General features: G+C 46.5%; 2 protein-coding genes across 3 annotated transcripts in view; one reads left to right on the top strand and one right to left on the bottom strand.

The window, feature by feature from the left end:
• Positions 1 to 5109: 5109 nt before the first annotated feature.
• Positions 5110 to 9616, top strand: LOC140193770 (NADH dehydrogenase [ubiquinone] 1 alpha subcomplex subunit 4-like 2). 2 transcript variants are annotated; one of them, XM_072250937.1, is made up of 4 exons: positions 5110 to 5450; positions 6412 to 6500; positions 7304 to 7364; positions 9216 to 9616. In XM_072250937.1, the coding sequence occupies exons 1-4, from the start codon at positions 5409 to 5411 to the stop codon at positions 9324 to 9326; spliced, it is 303 nt and encodes a 100-aa protein (XP_072107038.1). In that variant the 5' UTR covers positions 5110 to 5408; the 3' UTR covers positions 9327 to 9616. The 2 variants fall into 2 exon arrangements, with proteins under 2 accessions (XP_072107038.1, XP_072107040.1); XM_072250939.1 differs by having other exon boundaries at positions 5137 to 5450; positions 9358 to 9616.
• shmt2 (serine hydroxymethyltransferase 2 (mitochondrial)) overlaps positions 9569 to 10631 on the bottom strand; it is a 66396-nt gene continuing 65333 nt past the window's right edge. The window contains exon 12 of the mRNA XM_072250936.1: positions 9569 to 10257. Within this exon, the coding sequence (XP_072107037.1) occupies positions 10130 to 10257 (128 nt within the window). The 3' untranslated portion in view covers positions 9569 to 10129. The remainder of the gene's footprint in view (positions 10258 to 10631) is intronic.

Below are 10631 nucleotides of genomic sequence, written 5' to 3'. Positions count from 1 at the left end.
TAGGGACAGAACTGACTCTCCCATTTCAATTGTCTTGACCAAATGGGTCTTGGTCGTCTAAGTTGACATACTCATCATAACTTTGCTTGATATCACTAGTCAATCCCTGAATATATTTGGTTCTGCAGCCTCCAGGTATGTTGTGCTGTGGTACTTTCCAGATTAGTCGGACAAATTCATCATAATGATCAGGTTCTGGTGGTATGGTATCGATAAGTTGATCAAGGGATTCTGCAAAAGATGTCCAATTCGCTTTTCTCAGGTTAAATCTTGGTAGGTACAGTACTTTGATGGTACAGGTCTCAGAACTGGAAGGGATTCTACCTGGACTGGATGGTGTTGGGATTTGGGTATATGTTGGAGGACTGTTCGTGTGAAGAGGTTGGAGCTTGCCGAGGTAACAAAGGCAAGGTCTGGGTTGTATCCTTTTCTCCATCTGGCACTTGTGAAGGTAGGGGTGTCCTTTGACTCGTATAATAGCTCAAGGCTGTTGTTTAGAGCCCATGGTACAACTTCTTCTCCATTTGCATCGTCATCTTCATATCCCCAGTTGGTGCTATGGCTATTAAAGTCACCAATAATGAGGTACATTTTGCCCTGGAGATCTAGGTTAGGTGGCCACATGAATGGTTCATTAGGGGGTTCATAGACCAAGATGATATTTATGTGTTTTGTTTCGACTTTCAGAAGTTCCATTGAGCCAGCTTGGATGTTTGCTGTGCTCACTACTATAGATTTCTCTTCAACAAAGATTGCACTTCCATAAGTTTGGCTAGGGATGTCAATAGCCAAGTGTATTCCTGGTACATAGGGTTGGTTGTTCAGCCTATGAGTTTCTTGTATGCACAAGATGTCCGGTTTTAAGTTTGCCAGGATTTCTGCTTTACTGTGGCTGAAGCCTTCGATGTTGTGGCTACCGATTTCCATGATTTCCAGTGAGCCGAGGGTTTATCCTTTTACCACCCACTGGATCACTTGGTCTGGCGCGTAATGTCAGGATTGGTCTCCTTTCAGATTAACAGGGTCACAGCGTGAACGTTCCTGACTCAAACCCCCCCCCCCCCCCATAGGATACATTCTCTCCATGTCCACTCTATCTAGGCCTTTCAATATTTGATAGGTTTCAATGAGATTCCACCCCCATCCCCATTCTTCTAAACTCCAGCTACTATAGGCCCAAAGACATCAAACACTCCACATAAATTAACCCTTTTATCCCCATGATAATTTTTATAAACTTCCACTGGACTTTCTCATACAACTGAAGAAACCACTGGGAAGGAGGTACAGAAACCTAAAGTCCCTCACCACCAGGTTCAGAAACAGCTATTTCCCTTCAACCACTCAGTTCTTGAACCAACCAGCACAACCCTCAGTACAGCAAAACTGTAATCACTTTGTGCTAAAATGGAATTTGTTTTATTTTTGTGCTTTTTCTTGTAAAAATTATGCATAGTTAACATTCACTTGATGATTTTCTTGTGAATACTCCTTATCTGTTGCTATGTGCCTGTGATAGCATTAAATACACAACATTCACAAGAAAAAACAAACTAGAAGTTGTACAGAACTTTTTACAGTCTTTTTCTGTAACAGGGACTGGTTAGTCTTTTCCCCAGGGTTGAGGAGTCTAAAGCCAGAGGGTATAGGTTTAAGGGGAAAGGTTTATAGAGGCCCATATTCTGCATGGAGGTCGATAACCAGTGGTGTGTTTCAGGGATCTGTTCTGGGACCCTTACTCTTCGTGATTTTTATAAATGACCTGGATGAGGAAGTGGAGGGATGTGTTAGTAAGTTTGCTGATGACACAAAGGTTGGAGGTGTTGTGGATAGTGTGGAGGACTGTCAGAGGTTACATCGGGACATTGATAGGATGCAAAACTGGGCTGAGAAGTGGCAGATGGAGTTCAACCCAGATAAGTGTGAGGTGGTTCATTTTGGTAGGTCAAATATGATGGCAAAATATAGTATTAATGGTAAGACTCTTGGCAGTGTGGAGGAGCAGAGGGATCTTGGGGTCCAAGTCCATAGGACACTCAAAGCTACTGCGCAGGTTGACTCTGTGGTTAAGAAGGTGTACAGTGTATTGGCCTTCATCAATCATGGAATTGAATTTAGGAGCTGAGAGGTAATGTTGCAGCTATATGGGACCCTGGTCAGACCCCACTTGGAGTACTGTGCTCAATTCTGTTCACCTCACTACATGAAGGGTGCAGAGGAGATTTACAAGGATGTTGCCTGGATTGGGGAGCATGCCTTATGAGAATAGGTTGAGTGAACTCGGCCTTTTCTCCTTGGAGCAATGAAGGATGAGAGATGACCTGATAGAGGTGTATAATATGATGAGAGGCATTGATCGTGTGGATAGTCAGAGGCTTTTTCCCAGGGCTGAAATGGTTGCCACAAGAGGACACAGGTTTAAGGTGCTGGGGAATAGGTACAGAGGAAATGTCAGGGGTAAGTTTTTTACTCAGAGAGTGATGAGTGCATGGAATGGGCTGCTGGCAACGGTGGTGGAGGCAGGTACGATAGGGTCTTTTAAGAGACTTCTGGATAGGTACATGGAGCTTAGAAAAATAGAGGGCTATGGGTAACCCTAGTAATATCTAGGTAGGGACGTGTTCGGCACAACTTTGTGGGTTGAAGGGCCTGTATTGTGCTGTAGGTTTTCTATGTTTCTAGGACATGAGGAGCAACTTTTTCACACAGAGAGTGGTGAGTATGTGGAATGAACTGCCAGAGGAAGTGGTAGAGAATTCCAACATTTAAAGGACATTTGGTCAGGGACATGGTGAGGGAATGTTTAGAACATGGGCAAAATGCAGACAAATTGGAATTGGAAATGGAACTGGAATTGGTTTATTATTGTCACATGTGCTGAGATAGAGTTAAACACTTACACACTGTTCATACAGATCAGATCATTATACAGTGCATTAAGGTGGGAAAAAGGTAAAACAGTAACAACACAGAATAAATCAGAATCAGTTTAACATCATCGGCGTATGTTGTGAAATCTGTTGCTTTTGTGACAGCAGTACAATGCAATACATAGTAATAGGAAAACTGTGAATTACAGTAGATATATGTCAAATTAAATTAGTGCAAAAATAGAAATAAAAAAGTATTGAGATAGTATTCAATGTCCATTCAGAAATTAGTTACAGTTCCAGAGAAAGTGCTGTGCAGGCAGATAATAAGGTGCAAGATCATAAAGAGTTAGATTGAGTCAAATATATCATTCTAGGGGACCATTCAATAGGTTTATAACAATGAGATGAGCTGAGGAAGGTACCTTGGTGGAAGGAAAGAGTTAAATTTGATTCCTCCTTGGTATATGCCGATGTGTGACACAAAGTAGAAGTTTGTCTGATAAGATCGTGCCAGTTTGGAATATGGGACTAGCCTGGAGATGTGCATGAAGATGCATTCTTGAGATTAGATGCTGATATAACATGTTTTCCTCCCTGCAGACCTGTTGTCCATGTTTCCAAGTTAGGCGTCTAGGCTGAAGGTCATGCCAGATAAGGGATGGAAAAGTACTGGGGTAGAAGTTATGTTAGATTTTAGAAGGGTATAAAAAGGGGCAACTTCCTTGTGCAAGAAGAAACCTTCTCTTAGGCTTGGTCACGACTAGTGCTAAGAGCTGGAGACAGAAACAAAGTCATTGAGAGAGAGAGAGAGACAGGAAAAGCTGTTGGGCACTTGCTGTTCCTCTGGGGTGTGGTTTAGTGATTGGTTGCTAAGTATTATTTTGCCTCTTGTTAATTGTTATTCCTTTCTGCACCTTGTGGCACATCGGGCAACATTTTTGCCATTTCTTCAGCGTTTTTTATGTTTTTTACAAGGCCGAGCACCTAGCTCAACGCTCAACCCAGCATGGATGGAAAGTATGCAAGGAACTGGCTGGATTCAAACCTGGGAGCATTCATCTCGAAACCCATTGCTGATGCCACTAAATCACCAGCCAGCCATTTTGTCTCTAACTATGCCATTAATCATTTTTCTTTCTTTATCTCCAAAAAAGTAATTTCTTATAACTTTTATCATATGTACAGTGCATCCTTTATTTGTGGATCCCACTTGCTAATAAATCAGAAAAGAACAAGGAACACACTTAAAATATTTTTGTTACACTTAGTCATCGTGGGTGATTTGGGTTGAAGGGCCTGTTTTATTTGTTTTATGAATCTATGGATTCTGTGACAAATGTCCCCTCCATGGCTCTCTCTCTCTCTTTTCCCCAGGAGAGGGCAGAAACAGATAACTATCCAAAAACAACAATATTCCAGATGCTCTGCGGAAGTGGGGAATCATCCCAGTTCTCAGGAGCTGAGATAGAACATCTGGAGAGACTGTTCCCTGCTCAAAGAATTCGCTGTACTTGCTCTTTTCCTAACTTACACCATTCATGTGTTCTTACTCCACTTCTCTCCTGTTTCTTTCTCTCTCTCCATCTCTCAACCCTCTGTCACTCCCTCCTGCTTTCTCCCTTTCCCCTCTCTCTCTCTTACCCCCTCTGCCACTCTCCTGCTCTCTCCCTTTTGCCTTCCTTTCTCTCTCTCTCTCACCATCTCTCTCTACCTCTCTCATCCCTCCCTCCTGTTCTGTCCCTTTTGTCTCTCTCTTTCTCACCCCTCTTTCCCTACTTTCTGCTCTCTCTCTCTCTCCCACCACCTCCCTCTCCTTCCTCTCCGCCTTTTTCTCTATAACCAGGCTCTCAAAACCAGGCTCTCAAAACCGTATGGATGACTTCAATTATCACTATTCTGAACTGATTCCACAACCTATAGAATACTTTCAAAAGTATTCTTTTTATTTGCACACCTCTTCTTTTGCACAAACTGATTGTTTGTCAGTTGCCTGTTTATCTATAGTTTATTTTGTAAGTTATATAGTATTTCTTCTCCCTGCATGAAAATGAATCTCAAGGTAGTATATGGTAACTAGCACACACACTTCCACGATAAATTTACTTTCAACATCTTCTCTCTCCCTCTCCCCTTTCTCCATTACCATCTGTCACCACCTCTTCGCTCCTCTCACCCTTCCCCCCACCCAGCTCTGCTCTCAAAGTTTGCTTCTTTCCCCACCTCACTTTCTTTCGCTCTCCCCTCCCCCACTCTCTTTCTCCCGCCTCCACCACCCTCCTTCGCTCTCCACCTCTCCTCTCTTTCCCACCTCTCCTTCCCCCTCCCCCTCTCTCTCCTACCTTTCCCCTCCCCCTAATCTCTCTCCTCCCTGCCTCCTTCCCCTTTGTCCAAAACCCGGGCTCCGTTCCCAGCGTTGAGCCCTCCTCCCTTGCCACACACACACACACGCGCATACACAGAGCTCCCTGTGTCTCGGCTCTGGACACCGGTCACTGGGACGTGACGAGACGGGACAAGGCAACTCGGATTGGGAACATGTTCCGGCTTTTGGTCAAACAAGCGCGGAGACACCGCGGAGTGAGTCCCGGGACCTCGGGGGGGGGGGGGTGATGTTTTGGGGCCGGGGGAGATGGAGGGAGGTAGCGTTGAAGAGAGAGGAGGGATGGAAGACGGGAGGAGGGGAGGAAGACGAGAGGGAGGAGAAGGGAAGGAGTCATGAGGCGCTGGCGGGATAGTGGAGCAGCCACGAAGCAAACTCTCCCTCTTACCTCCCTTTTTCCCACGCCTCTCGTTCTCCCTTGCCACCTTCCTTTCCTCACCCCCTCCCTCCTTTCTGAATCTCCCCTCTCCTCACACTTCTAAAACCCTCTCTAAAATTTCCTGTTCCCACCTTCAGACTCAATCCTCCCTCCCCTTTCCTGCTCTACAACCTTACCTCACACCCTCTCAAAGCCGCCTTTACTCCCTGCCTCAACTCCTTTCTTCCTCACAATCAAATGGTTAAGTATTAATGAAAGGTGGCGAAGAGGCTCTATCCTCTTCCATGTTCCCCATTAACCTCCCCAACTCCCGGTGATTTCCAACGTCCCCATTCAGTGTCCCCCTTAACCTCCCCAACACCCGGTGATTTCCAACGTCCCCATCACTCTCCTCCTTAACCTCCCAACACCCGGTGATTTCCATCGTCCCCATTAACCTCCCCAACACCCGGTGATTTCCATCGTCCCCATTCAGTCTTCCCAACACCCGGTGATTTTCAGTGTCCCCCTTAACCTCCCCAACTCCCGGTGATTTCCAACGTCCCCATTCAGTCTCCCCATTAACCTCCCCAACTCCCGGTGATTTCCAACGTCCCCATTCAGTCTCCACCTTAAACTCCCCAACACCCGGTGATTTCCAACGTCCCCATTCATGGTCCAATCGTCTGGGGAAGGGAGTGGGGTGGGATTGGAGATGTTCTGGGGAATAAAAGTTGGAGGGAGAAGATGGGGAGAGGGTCTCTTTGTGCTTACTTCGTATTCACCTTTTCTTGGAACAGCTTATCCCCCTGTTCTTTTTCATTGGATTGGGGATGGGATCTGCATCGCTGTATCTCCTCCGTCTGGCTGTGCGGAATCCGGAAGTCATGTAGGTATTGTTGGTGATGTGGGTGGGGGGGAGTGATAATTTAGTGCTTGCGTTCTAACAAGATTTGCAGAGAAAGGTTCCACAGGAAGAGTGATGATGTGGAATACAATGCTCCCTCACTCCTGGCCACCCCTTGCACAGCGTCGCGCACCCTCCTGCCATCTCTATTCTGTGCATACTCATGTGCCTGTCTAGAGCCTTTGAACTCCCCCCTCCCCCGCCATTGTACCACTGAGTAAAAAAAACTTGCCACTCACATCTCCTTTGAACTTTCATCCTCTCAACTGAAATGCATGCCCTCTGATATTAAACATTTTTACCCTGGGTATAAAAGATTCTGGCTGTCCATCTGTGCCCCTCACACTCTTATAAACCTCGATCAGATCTCCCCTCAGTCTCCGCTGTTCCAGAGAAAACAACCCGAGTTTGTCCAACCTCTCCTTATAGCTCACGCTCTCTAATCCAGGCAGCATCCTGGTGAACCTCTTCTGCACCCTCTCCAAAGCCCCCACACCCTTCCTGTGATCAGAACTGAATGCTATACTTCTGATGCAGCCTGACCAGAGTTTTGTGAGGCTGCAACACAATTTCCTGACTCAAACTCAGTGCCTTGACTAACAAAGGCAAGCATGCTATACACTTTCTTCACCGCCCTGTGAACCTGTCCATAGCAGCTCTTTCAGGGAGCTCTGAATTTGGTCTCCCAGATCTCTTGGTCTTGTCGTATCTTGAGGAGGGGTGGAGTGGGGTGGTGGAAAATCATATGGCCTAAACTAACCTGCCTGTATCTCTGTCTCTCCTAGCTGGGACAGGAAGAATAACCCAGAACCCTGGAACAATCTCAGTCCCACCCACCAGTACAAGGTAAGATGGTAACCCCTAACAACCCAGCTAACAGCTGGAGTCTACTGTCATTTAGCAGCCCCACAAGTCACTCGACCTGAAGTTCATTTGGACCAGAAGTCACACCGAGTGGATCCACATCCTCTCAGCTGAATATGTGGACACTCACCCAACTTCATCCCATGGCCCCCATGTCCTACCCTGGCACAATCCAGCCCCATCCAGTCAAGACTCCAGACTCTGGAGCTGCCCCAGATCAATGAAGGAATAAGATACTGGAGCAGAATCAGGCCATTTGGCCTATCAGGGCTGTTCTGCCACTCAGCTGTAGCTGAATCTCTGAATGTAGAGCAATACAACTCAAGAATAGACCCTTCAGCCTATAATATTGTGCTAAATTAATTAAACTCATAATTGACTTACTAAGCTAATTCCTTTCTGCCTACACAATGTCCATATTCCTCCATTCCCAGAACATTTATGCACCAAGGAGCCTCTTAAACACCCTTATCGTAATTGCCTCCACCAGCACTCCTGGCAGCGCATTCTAGGCATCCACCACTTTGTAAATAAACTTATCTCCTTTGAACTTACACCCTCTCGTCTTAAACACATTTCCTCTGTATTAAACATTTCAAGCCTGGGGAGAAAGATACCAGCTGCCTACTTTATCTAGATTTCTCATAATCTTATAAATCTCTATCAGGTCTCTCCTCAGCCTCCATCACTCTAAAGAAGACAGCTCAAGCTTGTCCAACCTGTACATCCAGGCAGCATCCTGGTGAACCTCTTCTGCACCCTCTCCAAATCCTTCACACTCTTCCTGTAATGGTGCGACCAGAACTGAATGCAATACTTCACATGCAGCCTAACCAGAGCCTTATAAAGCTGCTATATAACTTCCCAACTGTTGAACTCACTGTTTTGACTAATAAATGCAAGCATACTGTATGCCTTCTTTATCAACTTGTATAGTCACTTACAGGGAGCTGTGGACTTTGACCCTAAGGTCCCCTGTATATTGATGCTCCCAAAACTCCTGTCATTATCTGTGTCCTGTCCCTTTACATTTGACGGTCCAAGTTTCAACACCTCACACTTGCCCAGATTAAACTCCATCTGCTTTTCTTTGCCCAACTGGTCTATATCCTGCTGTGTCCATTGGCAACCTTCTACCCTGTCTAGAACACCACCCATCTTTGTAGCTGCAGCTTCACGATTCTTATCTTGACTGACGTAGGCAAGCATGTCATATGCCTTCTTGACCATGCTATCTACTTGTGTGGCCACATTCAGGGAGCCAAGGACTTGAAGCCCAGGATCTCTCTGTACATAATCGTTCTTGGACTCCTGTCAAGTGCTTGCCCGATTAAAGCTCCATCACTATGTCTCAGACCATGTTTCCAACTGTATCAGAGGAAGCTTATGAGAGTGACCTGGGGAATAAAAGGGTTAATATGGGGAGCATTTGGCTCTGGGCCTGTACCCGCTGGAGTTTAGGAGAATGAGTGCGGATATCATTGAAACCTATTGAATTTTGAAAGGCCTGGACAGACTGGCTGTAGAGAATAATGTTTTGATAGTGCGGGAGTCTAGGACCAGAGGGCACAGCCTCAGAATGGAAGGATGCCCATTCATTTAGAACAGTGATGAGAGGAGGAATATTTTTAGCTCAGAGGGTGGTGAATCTGTGGAATTCATTGTCACAGATGACTGTGGAGGCCAAGTCATTGGGTATACTTAAAGCGGAGGTTGATTGGTTCTTGACTGGGCATCAAAGGTTACGAGGAGAAGGCAAGAGAGTGGGGTTGATAAATAAAATGAATCAGCCATGGCCTAATTCTGTTCCTATGTTTTATGGTCCACGTCTAGTTGAAATCTTCCTCAGCTGTCCAGATCGTTTGTGGAGCATTACAAGCAAAACAGGTGGTATCTGGGGGGAAACCCTTTGAGCTGTTTGCCCCCCTCCCCTGTTTCATCTGACCTCGCTGATTCTCGTCTCCCCTCTCCTCAGTTCATGGCCGTTGAGACTGACTACAGCAAGCTAAAGAAGGAACGTCCAGACTTCTAGAGCCTCCCATGTCCAGCGAGGAAGACAGAAGGGGTGGGTGCATCGAAGGAGCATTACACCTGCATCCCCTCAGCTACTGTAGACACTCCCACCCCTCACATAAAACCACATCGTAGTGCCTTGGCCTTGAACAGAGACACTGTGTTCTAGGGAATTTGTATCCAAGCTTTTATTGTACAACTAGAATAAAGTTTTCAGCAAACTCCTGAGTGTATTTTCAGGGAGGGGATGGTGGGGGATGGGGAGGGAGTGTCGTATTATGGGAGGGGCAATGTGAAGGGAGGGGAGGGAGCAGTGAGGGGGAAAGAGGCGGAGAGGGGTGAGGGGTTAGCACTGCGCTATGTCAGAGAATCAGCCCTTGAGTCATTTAATGCGGGGAAAAAGTAATTTTGATTTTATTTCTGGACCTTTGTGTACAGAAACAGGGGGATAGTGAGGGGGGCTGATGGAGAGGGAGGGGGGAAGAAGAGGGATATGGGGAAGGAGAGGAGGAGGTGGGAGAGAGAGATAGGTGTGGAGGGAGAGTGGGGTCATGGAGGTTGGAGAGGGAAGGAAAGGGAATGAGGAAGGGAAGTTGGGGAGTCAGTTATCCAAAAGGGATATTCAAAGATCAGCCGGTTATCACCCATCCCTCGGTTGTTGGCCTCCATCAGTGGGTTCTAATGGTTGGTCCCTCCTCCCTCTGTGACCCTCTCCCCTGGATCTCCACCCTTCATCAATGGTCCTTGAAGCCTGGCATGGGGAAGCTCCTGGCAAATTCCTCAACACGCCCCCGAAGATCAGCAAGTTTGGCTGTGGCGTCAGGATCTGCGAGGAGAGCCTCCTTGAACTCCTTCAGGTTCCCTGCAGGGTTGTAAAGGTGGGGAGGTGGGGTAAACAGAAAGAAGGAGAACGTGGTTAGAATACAGAAACAGGCTATTTGCCCACTGGATATGAGTGCGACCAACCTGAGCTTCCTGTCCCCAGCTGGTGTGTTGTGATGGCGATGTAGGTGATATCTCAACAGGACCCTAAGGATTCCAGACAAGGATGGTCCAGATCCCAGCATGGGATAGCAAGGAAAGCAGGCTCCTCGACCCACCATGTTGTGCCAAACTAACCTAATGTCACCTAACTAAACTGCTCTCTTCTGTCTACACAATGTCCATAACCCTCCATTCTCTGCACATACACATGCCTGTCTAAGAGCCTCTTAAACTCTTAATCGTAGCAGCCTC

Source organism: Mobula birostris, unplaced genomic scaffold (genome assembly GCF_030028105.1).
Source record: "Mobula birostris isolate sMobBir1 unplaced genomic scaffold, sMobBir1.hap1 scaffold_835, whole genome shotgun sequence".
NCBI lineage: Eukaryota > Metazoa > Chordata > Chondrichthyes > Myliobatiformes > Myliobatidae > Mobula > Mobula birostris.
Note: the sequence above shows the minus strand (reverse complement) of the source record. Positions and strands in the feature narration are given on the sequence as shown.